This window comes from Labeo rohita, chromosome 5 (genome assembly GCF_022985175.1).
Source record: "Labeo rohita strain BAU-BD-2019 chromosome 5, IGBB_LRoh.1.0, whole genome shotgun sequence".
Lineage (NCBI taxonomy): Eukaryota > Metazoa > Chordata > Actinopteri > Cypriniformes > Cyprinidae > Labeo > Labeo rohita.
In genome coordinates this window covers 34,249,158-34,266,416 of record NC_066873.1, presented here as the reverse complement: position 1 = coordinate 34,266,416, position 17,259 = coordinate 34,249,158, and the positions used below count along the sequence as shown (strand labels likewise).

The 17,259-nt window shown below is 34.3% G+C and overlaps 1 protein-coding gene and 1 long non-coding RNA gene across 2 annotated transcripts; one reads left to right on the top strand and one right to left on the bottom strand.

Moving 5' to 3' along the window:
* Positions 1–7,330: 7,330 nt before the first annotated feature.
* LOC127165922 (uncharacterized) lies at positions 7,331–9,480 on the bottom strand. The gene is made up of 3 exons (XR_007827836.1): positions 8,910–9,480; positions 8,720–8,787; positions 7,331–7,816 (listed from the first exon to the last, which is right to left on the bottom strand). It is a non-coding gene; the product is annotated as an uncharacterized LOC127165922 (long non-coding RNA).
* A 980-nt stretch (positions 9,481–10,460) lies between these two features.
* On the top strand, positions 10,461–17,057 carry LOC127165920 (myelin-oligodendrocyte glycoprotein-like). The gene is made up of 8 exons (XM_051110885.1): positions 10,461–10,837; positions 11,076–11,158; positions 12,903–12,930; positions 13,070–13,122; positions 15,548–15,575; positions 15,996–16,193; positions 16,522–16,582; positions 16,713–17,057. Exons 1-6 carry the CDS (start codon positions 10,486–10,488, stop codon positions 16,190–16,192), a joined length of 741 nt encoding a protein of 246 aa, XP_050966842.1. The 5' UTR covers positions 10,461–10,485; the 3' UTR covers position 16,193; positions 16,522–16,582; positions 16,713–17,057.
* The last annotated feature ends 202 nt before the right edge of the window (positions 17,058–17,259 follow it).

Genomic DNA, 17,259 nt, shown 5'->3' with positions numbered 1-17,259 from the left:
TTTTTTTTTAGCTAAAAATACGTATCGATTTGTACATTTTAAACGTTGAAATGCGTCTAAATTGTACGTGTTCTCATCAATAAAAACATACAAAAATGTACGTTTTGTGCCTCTAAACATTACGTATAAAAACCTACGTATAAACAATATACAAATTTTTTTTGTATATTCATCAAACTTAGGAGTGATTTTTGTTTTTGAGTGTATGTTTATGTATCCTTTTTATTGCAAAATAATTACTATGTACTGTACAGTATATGTTATATATATATATATATATATATATATATATACACAGAAACAGGAACAGGAACAGCAGGGAATCCACACACAACACAACACAACACAACACAACACACACAACACAACACAACACAACACAACACAACACAACACAACACAACACAACTTAGAATGACTTCAGAGACTTTAGAATGACAACCAAACGGGGAGCAAAACCAAACTTAAATACACAGGCTAATCAGACCAGGACAGGTGAGAATGATGAAACAATGATGTCATAATTGAAAACGGAACAGGAACAACCAAATAAGGGCATACAAGGGAAAAACCAAAGAAAACAGTCCACAAGGGTGTGACTATATATATATAATTTATATTTATATTTATATTTATATTTATATATATATAATATCTTCTGTACCTCTCAGATTGACAGATTCTGCCTTTTGTGCACTTTGAACTGTATATTAAAATATTTAGAAACAAGTGTGAAGAATTTTGAATTTCATGCACTCTTTTTGGAAACTCTAAAGACATTCTCACTCACTAATTTGTGATGCAAAACCCTAAACACAAGAAAGCAAAAGTTAAGCAAAACTGCAACATGGCTGTCATTGTTTACACACAATAATTAACAAGTTTTTCACACTCGTTTAGAAATATTTATATATACAAAATATAAGACAGTTCAAAGTGCACAGAAGGCACGGGTGCACCTGTCAATCTGGGAGGTACAGAAGAGTGCAAATACGACGTGGTGGAAGAGGAGGGTGAGGAAGAGCAAAACCAGGAACAGTCTTTTCAGATGAAATTAGAGCTAAGGTAATAGGCCAGTGTTCTTGTGCATGGAATGACAGAGGCAGAACAAAGAGTTCAATCAAATTTAAGCAGATTCTCTGTGGCCACCATAATCGAGTGGATCATAAGAAAGTTTATAAGAAAAAATAGAGATTTTTTTTTCTCTTTTTCTTTTTTTACACTGTATTTTTGTTTGTTTGTTTTTTTGCTGATGTAGATGAAGTATATACATATATAGGGTACAATGGGGCTAAAGGCACCCCCTAAGAAAAAAATGTGCTTTTCACTGTGCCCGAAGAATATGATTGCAGAAAAATACATACGTTTGTATTGAACATTTATGGAGCAACATATTTTGTGTGACAATAAATCATACAAATTGTTTATTTTGTTAAAAAATCTCATAAATGTATGAGGTGGCAAGGGGGACCTTTTACCCCATACACGGGGCTCACCAGCATGGGGTAAAAGGCACACAGTATTGATACAAATACTTTAACTGAAATGTTTTTTTTTATTTTTTTATTTTTTATTTTTTATTTTTTTTATAATGTTTGTTAATACTTGTTCAAAACAGTCACTTTAGCAAAGTCAGTACTATATTCTGCTTATTTTGATAAGTAAAATAACTTTTTTTTTTTCAAAAATGTACTCTTATTAAAATATGTTAAAATAAAACATATTTTAAAATACAGAAGCAAAATCATTTAAAAATGTAAAGATTCTGAAAGCATCGAGGGAAATCCCATAATAATTTAATATAGATTTACAGTAACAACAAATGATATTTTATTTTATGATATAAGAGTTTTTCACATTTGCTAAAACACTAAACTCCATTCCCTAAACCAAATTCTCAATAGCCTAAATCAATTTGTCAAAAAAATCACTCTTTCTGCAAAACCTTAAACAAGTTTAGTCAGTTTAGACACTGTTTGCAGATTTCATGCACTCTTTTTCCAAAACTCTAAAAACATTCTCAGTCACTAAGACGCAGTTTGCTCTGTGATGAACTTGTGATGCAAAACCCTACACACAAGAAAGCAAAAGTTAAGCAACAAGGCTGTCATTGTTTGCACACAATAATTAAAAATTCTTCACATTTATTTTAAAATATATAAAAATACAAAATATAAGGCAGTTATAAGTGCATAGAAGGCATGGTAATCACACATACCTAAGTTTGGTGAATATACCAAAAAAAAAGGAAAAATACTCATATGTACAAGTGTATATATATATATAATTTGCCATCTAGTGTTTTTTCTGCCATCTCGTGGCTGAGAGGAAATTACAGTTTTTCTTTTCTATTTCACAATGACTTTGTAACGTATTTATATATATGTATATATGTATATATGTGTATATATATATATATATATATATATATTTTTTTTTTTTTTTTTTTTTTTTTTTTTTTTGTTAGACCACTAGTAAAAGTGTAACTGTGAATCCTATCCGGTCTTTTTCAATCAGTATCCCGCATACAGTTATATGCAGTTTCGAAGACGAAGAGTAGGAAGTGAAAGAGGAAGAGGAAGGGAAGAAGGAGGACAACGACAACAACATGGAAGAGAAATAGGAAGGGCAAGGGCAAGGAAACAAGCAGTCTTATATATTTTAGTTGATGCATGCCAGGGTTGGGTCAGACATGCAAGAGGATTTTACCCCCGCTGCCTGTCCAGAGCCAATTTAGTCTGTGATACTGAGGAGGTTGTTTGGCCTGTCCCAGACCAAAGACAGGATGCTGGGGCAGAATAATTATTTTTGTTGTTGTTTGCTGTTTTGTGATGTACTTTACAGTACAATAAATTAAGGATTAAAACACAAATGCATACATTTTTGTGTTCATCATGTGATTTTTTTTTTCTTCCAAGCAACACTTATTACCAGCTTTCGTAGTATTGTTTTGAATTGATCTCATCAGTGTGTAAAACAGTGTTGTAGTGTGTGTGTTTTTGAGGGTTTGTGTGTCATGTCTGAGAGCAAAGTTTGTTTTTTTCAGCAAGATTGAGTTGTTTTGAGTGGAGAGCTTCATTCTGACCTGAATATAGTAAGTTCAGGGAATTGAGTTAGAAGTTATGGATTTGTGTTTAGGTTATCGCAAAAGCGAAGCATAATTTCAAGAAATGTGTTTAAGCAATTGAGAAAAACTGTAATATCAAAGCTGCCTTTTACCCCGGGGTGCCTTTAGCCCCATCATACCCTATCTATATATACATATATATATATATATATATATATATAAAAATGTATATATATATAGAGAGAGATAGATATCTATATCTATATATCGAGGATCAACTAATATCACATGTGTATCTTGAAAAGCGGACGTTTTATAAAGTGCCATCTAGTGTTTTTTCTGCCATCTCGTGGCTTAGAGGAAATTAATATCAAAGCTGCCTTTTACCCCGGGGTGCCTTTAGCCCCATCGTACCCTATATATATATATATATATATATATATATGAAGAGTTCAGATGCAAAAGCCTCTAAATCCATCTGATGTTTTTTTAACACATGAGTCCATTGATGTTAAAAATGAGCATTTATTTCTGGCTACTTTGTATAGGTTTCTATGTAAGTACTGGTACTTCTGATTGGGCTGAGGATGGATTTTGTGAGTTTGAAGTAAAGTATTTGATGGACATGTACTCTGTGTCAGGAGCATTCACTCAGTATCATTATCTCATTTTTGACCAAGATGACTTTTAGCTGGTTTTGCATCTGAACTTTTCATACATATATATATATATATGTTTTTTTACAGTGTACCTTTATAGATAGAGGAACCACAGAAAAAGATGGAGTTTAACTACAAAAATCAACATAAGCATGTCATATGTAAAAGTATTTCAAAGACTGAATTGAATAAGCCGTTTAAACAAAATCACAGCACAGGTGATATTTGAATCTCTCTTCTTTTCTCTTTTCTCTCACAGATGACTTTCAGCTTGTTATTCTTGACAGAGGTGAAAGAGTTAAGATTAATTCGGGATCTACTCTCACTGTGTCGTGTCGCTTGTCACCTGCACTTAGTGCTGTTGACATGGAGATCACTTGGCTTGGTGAGACGTCTTGTATTTGCACCTATAAGAGCAGAGAGATGACACAGGGTGTTGGCTATGAGGGCAGAGCGAGTCTGTTCATTCATGACCTGACGAGAGGAAATGTGGCTTTAAGAGTGGCAGACTTCAGAGAGTCAGATCTGGGGGTTTACATGTGCCGGGTCACCAGTAAAAATCAAACACAGCAGATAACAGTAAATGTAGCAGAAGAAGGTAAGCAATTCATAACTGAAACGGATTTCCTAACATAGTAATTAATCAATTCAATGAACTTCAGTGAATAGCACTGTCCATCTAATTAACAATTTTGTTTGATGACATATGCAGTCTCTGCTATTTCTGAGGACCAGGGCATTTTTACAGTGGTAAGACAGAACCTTTTTGTTCGTTTGTTTGTGATGTGTGTTTTGTGAATAACATATTATATAGAACAGAATATACAAGACAATAGCGGCAGAAACCTCTGTTCAAAAGATATATTTCAAAGGGACAACACTGGTTGATTCATTGTGTTACCTGCCCTGGTCATTTTAATTGTATATACATGGGTTTTATACTAAATTTAAATGATTACAACCACTGGAGACAGAAAATAAGGCTTGAAAAAACAAGTCTTGCTGAAGGTGACAGACCTGAGTAGAAGTTGTCAGGAAAATGAGTTAAACAGAAATCTGACATCAAACACATCTGGGTGCGGACCATGGGTGGAGCCAGAGTGGATCTGGACACACCTAACATTTGATTAGCCACTGCAGGGGCCACCCAAGAATTCCAGTCGCCTCTAGTGGTTTGATGATTGACATGTTATTTCACTTCTTGAGAAGTATTTATTTTGCTGCACAGAGGCACAGTACATCAGTAATTCAAATTAACGTTGAATATAAAGAGAATATGTGTCAATTTAACTACAGTATATTTATGTTAGTGTGACACTAGAGTGACACTGAAAAAAAAAAAAAAAATAATAATAATAATAATTTATATATATATATATATAATACAGTAGTCAACATTTGAAGTGGATCAAAACCTATCATCAAAGTCGTCCTAAAACTAAAAAAATACCCGTTCTTGTCTTAGGACAACTTTGATCAACTTTATTGATCCACTTTAAATGTTGAGTACTATATATATATAATATTACATTTTCTTTCTGTGGATAAATTCTATGCTATTTATAGAGAGATGATAATGATTGTTCTTACTATCTTAGTTTGCACTGTTTTTATAACAAAGCTCATAGATGCATCAAGTGTTTTTTTTTTTCATTCTTGAAGCTAACTTTGTGCCTGTATGGTGATTAGATTTGGTGAATAGATTTTGGACTGTCGCCTCAAACCTAAAAAAACACGATGCGCCTGGTGTGCGGCATGGCGCTTCTTGTCCATTTGACAAGCATATTTCCCCCTTTATGCTTCTCCCAATACTTCTCTTTAGATGCATAGCATCTATAATTATTTGCATTTAGTGTAAACAACTGTGTTGTTTATATTATTATCTAAAGGAAAAAAAAATGTTTGGTTTTATCTTATTTAGGATTACAAGGAAGAAGGAAATGGTATGTTCTGGAAAGCATTGACTCTTTGTAATAATTTTTGATTTGCATTGCACAATTAATAATTGTATTAGCATTAGGTTTATGGAATGACAAGCACTAATGTAACAGTTTCAATCCTTACTGTTACTATGAAAATTTCATTTTTGGATCTTGCCTTTTTAACTTTTACTGTTTTTAAATGTTTATTTTTAGAATTAACACCACAGGACATGTCATCTCATCTAAACAGTCCAGACAACAGCCTGCCTGAGGTATGAGTGCACTTTAAGAACCAGTTATTACAGTTTTTCTCGATTGTTAAAACACTATAACCAGTCTTTTGAATGGCATTTTTCAAAAAGCACACCCATTTCCCTGAACTATAAACACTATTTCCCTGCTTTAACACGAGTCAGATTTGATGAAGTGTTACTGCAAAACTCTACACACAAATCCCTACATTTCTCAGTGCTTACACCGTGTAGTCATTTAGAAAGCACGAGCATTCAATATTGTTCACTCAAGTCTGCAAAGTTTGAGCTCAATTGGCATACAATTACCCAAGTGGAAACACTAGGAGTCGAAATCTATCACACACCAATCAGAACCTTTGATTTAGATAAAAGGGCCAAAGCCAGCTTACAGTTTGTTGCATTTCTCATATCAGAAATGAAATTCTCAAAATTCTCAAAAAATTTTTTTTGAACAAGTTGCATTTGCTTTGGTACATTCATGCAACTGATTATGCAACTGATTTGTCTGTGGTTTTCTTACATTATCAGTTCCTACTGTTATGTTGCTCAAAATGTATTACATGTATATAGTTCTCTGTGCTATAGTCTTACCCCTCAAAACATCGTCATTAACTCATCGTATATGTTTTTACAGTAAATGCTAAATTTATCCAGTTGTCATAAACTGTCAAGCATATTCTACACATTTCTATTAGACTTTTTGTAAATTTGAATGAATTTGTTCAAGTGAATATTGACTTTCACTAATGTAGAGACTACAGATCAACCAATGATAAAGCAGTTCTCTGAAATAGCTCAAAGGCACATCTCAACATCTCATGAACCTTCAATTGAAAAGCATATATAGACAGAGGACAACACAAGAGTTACAAATTCTGACAGTGGACTTTCTAATTTATATTTTCGCATTTGCCCATATTTCTTTTTACTTTTCTATTTCACAATAACTTTATGTATTTTCATTTTGGTTTTTTTTACCTTGATATTTTTTTGTCAGACCTCTAGTAAAATTGTAACTGTGAATCCTATCCAGTCTTTTTCAATCAATATCCCGCATACAGTAATGTGTAATTTCGAAGAGGAAGAGTAGGAGGTGAAAGAGGAAGAGGAGGAGAACACTCTAAACCCGGATAAGTTGAATTTACTTAAAAAAATTGGAGGAAACTGGTTGCCCTAAAAAATTTAAGTAATGTAAAATTTATTTAACTTAAAATGTTTTGTAATATGAATTACAAAGGTCATTTCATTTAACTTAAAATGTTTTGTAACATCATTTCATTTGCAATTATTATAACTATTATATTTAAGTCAAATATACTAATTTCCAAGTTAAATCTATATCAATTGTTTTATTTTTCCAATTTGTTAACCTAGAAAATTAAGAAAAAGCAAACAAATAAAGGAACATTAATGCAATTTTCCCTTTTATTTTAAATCAATACAAATACAAATATTAAATTGAAAACACAACAAAACCATTTTTTCATATCCTGAAAACATTTCCCCATAAAACATGGGAGATAAAAAAAAAAAGTTCAAAAAGATACTAGTTCAACAAATTAACTTATCGTTAAGCACACAAACAAGTCTTTCTCAGAATCGCAACAAACAGCATCAAAACGATATGTTTTTTCCCCCACTCTGAGTTCACACTATTGGCAATACTGAATTTTAGGTGTCAGCTCACCTTTTCCCGAAAAAAAAAATATAAAATGCTTTTCATACACTTAAGATAGTCCAGGTGCAGGCAGGGAAATCAGTCTGAAAACAATGGACATAGAAGGCCTGAGATTGGTCAGTTCATCCATTACCAAGCTTTCTTCCAAGATGATTCCCACTCTAGATGAGGTGAGCTGAGGACTTTCTTGATTAACGCTGAGGATTCTTACTGAAGTCTGTCTTGTCAGCTGCCTCCTAACAGAGGAAGAAACAGAACGACAAATACATTATCAAGTCAGTTAGACAATGCTGTTGTTAAATACTCAAAGTTATATGCTGCCTTCACACCATGTCATAATTACTTTAATTCTGAGAGGACAACATTGTGATGTTCAGCTTGTGAGCTGTTCATGTCAATGGACTGGGAATTGTGCTTTTCTATGGCAACACTATCAATGTCTAAATTAATCTGGAGCAGTCAGATACAGTGGTTAGGTGGTACAGCTCTCAGAAAATTTCCAGTTTACAGATGGTAATTAGACTTTAGGGTTTACGTTTAATTGTACATCTACAGAATATTTAAAGTAAAATCCACATACAAACACTACTGGCATATGGTCAGGAAGATCGGTGTTATTCAGGAAAGCTTGTAAATAACATGAGTGCAGGACAGACTCGCACCATCATCATTATGAATAATCTTCTGACACACACTGTGCTAGTCAAAGTGATCATCCTCAGAACAGGTCTCAGTTAACCCACGACATACAGCTGATCTTGAACTTTGGTGTGAAGGTGGCATAAATGTGAACAAGGAAATAGTTTTGTTCTTGAATAATTTCCATGTTTGAACAAAGAGACAGGGTTTCACAGACAGGGCTTAGCTTAAGCCAGGACTAGGCCTTAGTTAAATTAAGATACTTAAATAGCTTTTACAAAAACGCCTTAAAAACTTTACTGGTGTGCATCTTGAGAAAAGAAAAATGGCACTGACATATTTTAAAATATGTCATTACAAGGTATTTTCAGTAAAGACTCCTTGTCATGTTATTAAACATGTTGTTTTATTCTGAGACTGGCCGTAAGCCTTGTCTGTGAAACCGGGGGAAAATGTGTAAATAGCAGTGCTCTCTTATCAGTTATTAGGATCATACTTACACTTTCAAAGCATCTCTTCCATTTCTTCTTTCTTCCAAAACAAGATAGTCGTTAAGAGGACTCTGAACCTAGATAGAACAGAAGTATATTCATCCGCCTTTGTATTTATACAGCTAATTAACGAAAACTTACGCTTTCAAACAATAGCCATGTCTAAATTAAACGTGGTACATTAACGTACTGCACTCACCATATTAGCTCCACCATTGTCGCTCCTCGGCTGGAATCGCGGCTACTGTATGAGTAAAACTAAATTTACAGTCCTCACAAACAACAGCTCCTCGAGTGAAAAAGAAATCATCGAAAGAAAAAGGCAAAAATGTTAGTCGAACTCGCTAGTCAGGGGTTCAAGCGCAGGCGAGTAAGAACACTAGCTATCAACGGATGAGAAATGTCCCGTCGTTTAGACGAACAACAACTTTTGCCGATCACAAAGAGTTTCTCGAAGGACGTGATAAAAGATAAATGGCGGAAAACAATGCCAATAGAACTATCTAAATCTAAATTTCCACATTCATCCACAGCTTAAATTCATACACAATCACAGTGACAAAATGGCGCTGTTACTCGCAGCACCGGTGGAGGAGGCGTGGTCAGGAGATAAATTTCATAATACGAGTTCATTTAACTTAAGTTTATTCACAGGTTCAAATATGTCTACAAATTAGTAGAATCTACTTATATTTTATAAGCAATGCAGTAAAACTTAAATATTGTGTTCAATTGTAATTAAATGGTTTAATTAGATACAAAATCCGGGCTTACAGTGAAGAAGGATGAGGATGACGACAACAACATGGAAGAGAAATAGAAAGAGCAAGGGCAAGGGTTGGATCACAGGATTTTACCCCCGCTACCTGTCCATGGCCAATTCAGCCTGTGATGTTGAGGAGGTTCTTTGGCCTGTCCCAGACCAAAGACAGGATGCTGGGGCAGAATAATTATTTTTGTTGTTGTTTGCTGTTTTGTGCTGTACTCTACAGTACAATAAAATTTGTGTTTAGAGTTTCGCAAAAAAGAGGCATAATTTCAAGAAATGTATTTAAGCAATTGAGAAAAACTGTAATATATAATGTGTGTGTGTTTCAAGTGTACATCAGATAATAAATGAAAGTTTAATTTGTTCTAATCTCAACTAGGATAACAGAACTGGACACGACAGCAAAAGTAAGCTACCTTGGAATCATTTGAATGTGCACTGTGCATTGTTATTTATTAAGTGTCAAAAGAATTTTGTGATATGACATTTAAAAAAAAAATTGTAGAGGAGCAAATCATTTCTTTATAGGTAGGTAATACTGTGTCTACTTTAAAAGCGCATTATTATAATCTTAATTACTTGTCATAGATTACATTGCTTTCTTTATGCTTATAGACATATAGAGATATGAATTTATTTACGTAGTTTACACACATCTCTCACAATCTGTGTAATGTTTGAGTCTTATTTTAAAATAGTGCTCATTTTTTTTCTTTATTTGCTGCATAGAATTAAGGCAAGCTTCATATAAAACTGAATCAAACAAGAGCCAGCAAGGGGTATGTGTACACATTAATATAATATGTGACTATGAATTAATAATAAATAAACAAACATTTCATCATTTAATGAAGATTTTTAACATTACGTTTATAAATAACAAAAATATTTGGGTATTTGCTTTCATCCTGATTGGGATTCCAAGAAGGAAGTCTTGAGTGACAGTAAGTTTAAAAATCTTTTATATATTCACATATTCATATGTTTTGTTGGTGTCATTGTAAGTATGAGTCAGTGTTTCTCTATTTTCCTCACAGAAGACTTTGAGCTTGTTGTTCCCAGTACAGGACCAGAGTTTTCTTTAGGGTCTGATTTTATTATTCCGTGTTACTTGTCTCCTGAAAAAAATGCAGTTGACATGGAGATCAGTTGGTATAAAGATACAGACTGTGTTTACCTGTATAAGGACAAGCAGGTGATAGAAGGAGATTTGTTCAAGGACAGAGTAAGTCTGATTGCTCGCAATCTTAGCAAAGGAAACGTGTCCTTACAACTGAAAAACTTCAGGCTGTCAGATATCGGAAATTACCATTGTCAGGTCATCAGTAAAGACAGAAGAGAGAAGATAACAGTAAGAGGTGAGTATTGTATATAAATATATACACCTTACCTAATATTTATCCTCATTTATACTGCATTTTAAAACCTCTCACTGGAACATTTATATGAAACAAATGAGTATTCTACATGAATGGCACGAAATGTAGACATTGAAATACATAACCAATAAACACTTTGGAAATCATCATAGGTAAATAAGATAAGGTTTTGAAGAACACAACTTCCACAAAAGGTAATGAGTAATGTTGTTCTTAGTGAGGATAAATCCTGGTGTCCAACCTGTGAGTCAGTCAACAATATATGAAGCACAAATTTATCACCAATTAATGCAACAGGAGGTAAGAGTAATAAATTGTTTTTTTCTTTTTTTTTTTCTTTTTTTCCAAATATGATTTATTCGGAAGCAATATTTACATCAGTTTTCTATCAGCTGTGACATAAATTTGTATGTTTTTAATACCATTTAATCCAAGGGATTTTTTTTTTTACCTTTATAGAGTGCATTTTCCCCCATAATCTCATTAGTACTTCATCTTTCATTTAAAATTTTTACATTTGATCTATAAATTCAATTACAATAATATGATTGTTGTTATCTATACATGATCAAATTAAAACATTTACACTGACAAAGTACAACTGTATTAAATAATGTTATGAGATTGTTTCAAATATTTTTTTGAATATACAAATAAGAAATAATTGGAGAAAATAATATTTTTAAATGAAATTAAAACGCTAGTAGGTGACGGCAAGTGAGCATCTAATGAGTGAGTAATTGAGCCTTGATCGCCTCAGTGGCACAACTTTAGAGGGTTTACACCGATGTTGCACAGTTAGTCTACTAATTTATGTTGTCTAAACTACAGAAAATGTGTGGAAGCTATTAATTCATACAGAGAAGCACTTACCAGGAAAGTAAGCAAGCAAGCAGGAAAGGTTGTTTTATTTTGACAAACTAAAGTTAAAGGAGAAGTCCACTTCCAGAACAAAGATTTACAGATAATGTACTCACCCTCTTGTTATCCAAGATGTTCATGTCTTTCTTTCTTCATTTGTTTTTGAGGAAAACATTTTAGGATTTTTCTCCATATGATGTGGTGCCCTGAGTTTGAACTTCCAAAATGCAGTTTAAATGCGGCTTCAAAAGATCCCAAATGTGGTTGTAAATGATCCCAGCTGAGGAAAAAGGGTCTTATAGTGAAATGATCAGTTATTTTACAATTAATTGTATAATACAATTTATATAGTTTTTAATGTCAAATGGTCGTCCTGTCTCACTCTGCCTGAACTGTTTTTTTCCCGGTTCATGACAGTTAGGGTATGTTGAAAAACTCCCATCTCATGTTCTCCCTCAACTTTAAAATTGTCCTATATTGTTGTTTTACCTTTTTTGTTAAGGGTGTTTGATCTTCTTTGTTCACTTTGCAAAGACTGGGTCAGTACTTCTGTAGTGATGTAGGATAATTCTGAAATGATTTTTGAAGTTGAGGGAGAAAATACAATTGGAGTTTTTCGACATACCCTAACTGTCTTGAGCCAGAATACACAGAGCAAGACAACACAAGCGTTTGAGATTAAAAAGTATTTAAATTGTATTTTTTTATGAAAAAAAAAAAAAAAGAACAACGATCGTTTCGCTAGATAAGACCCTTCTTCCTTGCCTGGGATCGTTTACAACCGCATTTGGGATTATTTGAAGCCACATTTAAACTGCAGTTTGGAAGTTCAAATTCGGGGCACCACAATGGAGAAAAATGCTGAAATGTTTTCCTCAAAAAACATAAATTCTTTACGACTGAAGAAAGAAAGACATGAACATCTGGAGTCTATGTGCTGGGGCTTAGCTCTGGACGACCCAGGCCCAATTTAAACCCTGGTGGTAATAGAGTAGTAATAGTAGTAGTAGTAGTAGTAGTAGTAATAGTATTTTAAATATATGTTTAAGTAGTATCTGATTTAATTTTATATGCTCTGAACACCTGTATTGTGACTAATTATTCAGTTGTAAATATAGTTGTGAAAACAGGCCAGACAGCGTGAAATACTAAAACTCCTGCATTGTATTTGTTTTCATCTTAGGATGAAAAGAGAATGCAGGCATCCAACAGTAAGTGAACTTAAAAACTCCACATTGTAAATACCTGCCTTGACATAATTGCAATTTGTACCTCCATAAAATATATTTGTAATACAACTTGTGTAGTCTTTGTAATCAGTCTTGTTTTGTTTTTTGTCCTGCATCATAGAATTACCAAGACACACTCCACTTCAAAGTGATTCAGATAAAGAAAAACATGGGGTATGTATCCCCATTAACACAGTCCACAGAATCATTCACAATATTAAAGGTAGGGTAAGTGATTTCTGGTAGCCAATGTTGATATTTGAAATCACCAATACAAACAGTCCCCCTACCCCAAAAGGGTCCCGCTCCTATTTTGATAGCTCTGCCCCACACATACGTACGCAACCCAGGCAATGATTATGGCAGAATCTGCTGTGCCAGCCAATGATTGCAGATGAACAAACAAGCGAACATGACACACAAGCATATTCAAGCAAAAGCCAGCATATATTAGTTCTGTGAAACAAAACATCATATACCTCTGTAAATAAATTTGGGATGGAATGACTGGGATTGGGAGTTCTTTTCCAGTCATTGGGATTATTGGAAAGTCTCAAAAACTAGGTTACGAGGTTTGTCCAAGAATTTGCTAGATTTGTCGCTAAGTCTAGCTGACCGTAAACTTTTGACACCACAATGGAAGGCCCACCTCTCTATTCATTCGATTGGACAACGGAAAAAAACGTGACGACGTTTGGCGACCTTATGCTTAGAGTTGCTTTATTTTTCCAACTTCAGACGCACAGAGTGCTCTGGCAAAAATGCGAGGCACCTGGTGTGCATAAACAACGCTCACTGCCCATAGAAAACAATTTAAAAAAGGCTCCTCTCACTGCAAAAACGCATTCTGTCTGATCGGGGCCTAATCCACCTAATACACCGTTACGGTGTATTAATCCAGCCAATCCACCTAAAACACCGCTACCGTGCGTTCCACTGGCACGTAGCGAGCTGAGCGAAGCGAGCGTTTTCCACTCATTCCTATGGAAGTTGAGTGTAAACGCTCACCAGGTGCATTATGGGATTGAAAGCTGCGCGGAGAAAGCGTTGGAGCGCTCGTTACCGTGTATTTCCACTACAGCGTCAAAACCACGCTCAGTGCCGCCGGCAACGCTACAACGCCACTGCTTTGGGGCGTGTGAAATGTATGGTAAAAAGCCACTCTCAATCCTTTCTTTCTTTATGCCGCTTTCAATCCCATAATGCACCCCGTGAGCGTTTAAGCTCAGCTTCCATAGGAATGAATGGAAAATGCTCCGTAGTGGAAACACACTGTGACCGTGTATTTCCACTACAGCATAGCGAGTGGAGCAGAGCGTTTTCCATTCATTCCTATGAAAGCTGAGCGTAAACACTCTTGAGGTGCATTATGGGATTAAAAGTGGCACGGAGAAAACGTTGAGAGTGGCTGAGAGCGTCGAAAAGGTGGGGCATGCCGCATGCCTAAACTTTATGGGCGTCAACAAATCGCTTTGATTGAAAAGTAGATTCTGACGTATGCTTCCGAGCGTTTGAGGAACTGGTGGATTACTAAGCTGAAATCACATATCGAACAAGTCATGCAAAAGTAAATGCACTTTGCATGGTTTCATTATATGCTAGTGTTTAGTTTGAGATCCGCCATTAAAAGACAAAGATAAAACGCAAACAGAGTGTAAACATTGTTTTCAGAGGCATGCTTTGCATTAAACCTCACACGCCCCATAGCAGTGGCGTTGTAGCATTGCCAGCGGCACTGAGCGTGGTTTTGACACTGTAGTGGAAATACACCGTGAGTCTGAAATGCAGGGCTCTGGTCACTTGTGTTAAGCTTGTGTGTATTTCGGTAAATATGCCTTTTATTTCACAAAATACAATTTAAAACTACACTTCTGTTAAATGTGGTGTGTACCATTGCTGCTTTTATTTAAAAAAACGACAATTTCTTAATGAAGTAACTTTATCGATTATTTTCTGAGCACCCACACATATCGGTCTAGCTCAAAAATGAACTTTGCCCATGAAATAACAGTCTATAAGGACTGAGGCAGAGTTAAATAAACAAATAATAGATTTAATTTATGAATTTATGTTTCATTTATTTTACTTATTTTAGTTCTAGTACACCAACATAAATGAATGACTTTGACAATGACCATTATTTATATACAATAAAATAAAACAAAGAATCATTTTTAGAGCCAGCTGTGAACCTTTTTCCAACACAATTGTGTTGAAAGCTTCGCTGGTTCAGAGCACTTTACTGTGCCATCACTGCTTCTACCCGTGGACGGCAACATTTTTAAAGTAGCCCAATTTTGGCACCACTGAATAGCATCCTGTGCACTGAGTGCTCTCTCCTCCCCCATCATGAATAGACATGCCCTACACTACTGACTGGCTACAAGTTTGTTAGGTAGTCAGCCCGACTCGCTTTTCTAAAGCGTTTTTTAAAAAAAACATACCCCACCTTTAAAATAAATAAATAAATAAAGCATAAATCAATTAATTATTCATCTTAGTATTCATCGTTAGTATTCATCTAACAATGTTCTCATACTTTTACAAACTAGCAACGTTGTAAAATTTCTTACACTGTGTTTGTTTCCATCTAAATTAGAGTTACGCCATGAGTGTCCCAGGCACTGGTAAGTTTTCTTAAATCAGATTTCATCAGTTTTTCTGTTGTGTTTTGGGGATGACTTGAAAAACACACATAAACCATATATTGCCACAATCATGTATATTCTTCATGTTTTTGTTTTGTTTACTCAGCTTAGCTACAGTGATATCTGATAGCCTTTGTCCATATTTGGGATTTTTTTGGCATGTCATAAGTTATTACTTTGTGTTAGAGTGTTAGACCTGGACTTTTTGCACAAGAGCACCCTCTGGTTTCGAGTATGAATGAAACATAAACTGCATGAGACTTTTTAGTGCTCCATAGTCTCACATAGCCAGACCTTCAGACTGGACCATACAAATTACGGGAGTTTCCCGGGAGATATATTAAAGTAAAACTGAAAGTATCAGTGTTTAAGTGCATCTTTCTCTTTTTTTCCTTACAGATAAATTTCACCTTGTTTTCCCCCAAACATCCCAAGAAGCAAAGACTTACATGGGGTCTAAATTCATTGTCCCTTGTCACTTGTCTTGTGAAATCTGTGCCACTGCCATGCAGATCAACTGGTTTAAGGAGACAGACTGTGTTTGCATCTACAAGGACGACATTTCAAGGCCAATCTATTCAGCTAATGCTGTTTGAGGTAAGAAAGCCGAATTCATTTAAAATTAGGCACTGTACCTTCAAAAGTGGTTTGATTGCAATTTATTTATGCTGATATAGTTATTACCACATATGTCAAGGATGTCAGAGCATTTACAGTTTAAACGTGACATTCATAAAAAATGTTTAGTGATTTGTGTAAAAAAAAAAAAAGTTACAGAAATAACTGAAGGAGCCAGTGAAAGAAAGCTTCTCACTGGGATATTCTAAAAAAATATTTAATATCTCAAAAGAAAGAAAGAAAGAAATGATTTGTCATGTTTTCATATCGATTTGTATAACTCCAATCTGTTTTATTCACTTTACAGACAGACAAAATATGGACGGAGGAGGAGACAAATAAAATGAATAAATCTGCTCTAATGACTGGTGAGTGTTATTAGAAATGTCATTATGTTCACAAAACGTTATATCCAAGAAATAGATGATTCTGATACATGAACAAATAAATATTAATAAACAAATTTAAACATAATATATAATATATTCTTTTTTACAGAGATGAATGTGGACAATGAGCAGGATCCATTGTTTGAGGCTTACAAAAAAAGAGGCAGACAGCTGGAAAAAACTGAAAAAGAATTGAGAGAGACCAAAATGATGTTGGACAGATTATTAAGACTCCACCCTCATGCTCAGTTTTTGGACAGAGATGAACCAAATCCCATTTAATAGCTCAGAAATGTGCCTAACATTAAAATTTTAGCTTTAGCTTTAATTATGCTTAATGCCTTTTCTTAAATTCATGAGAGCTATTAAAATTAAAATTATAGATGATTTCAAATACGGTATGTTATCAAAACTAAAATGAAACTTACAATGAATTTACACTTTATGTACATTTATAACCTTCAACATACTAAAATAAAGCTGCTTAAAAAATGCTCATTTATGAATATTCATTAATGTACCATGCCCTTATAATATAATTTCTTTATTCACTAACTGATTCGCAACAGATTCTTTTCAACCAACAATCTGTCAATACCAGTCGAATGCCATGTAATATTTGTGAGCAAAGTCTTCACCTTATAAAATAACAAAAC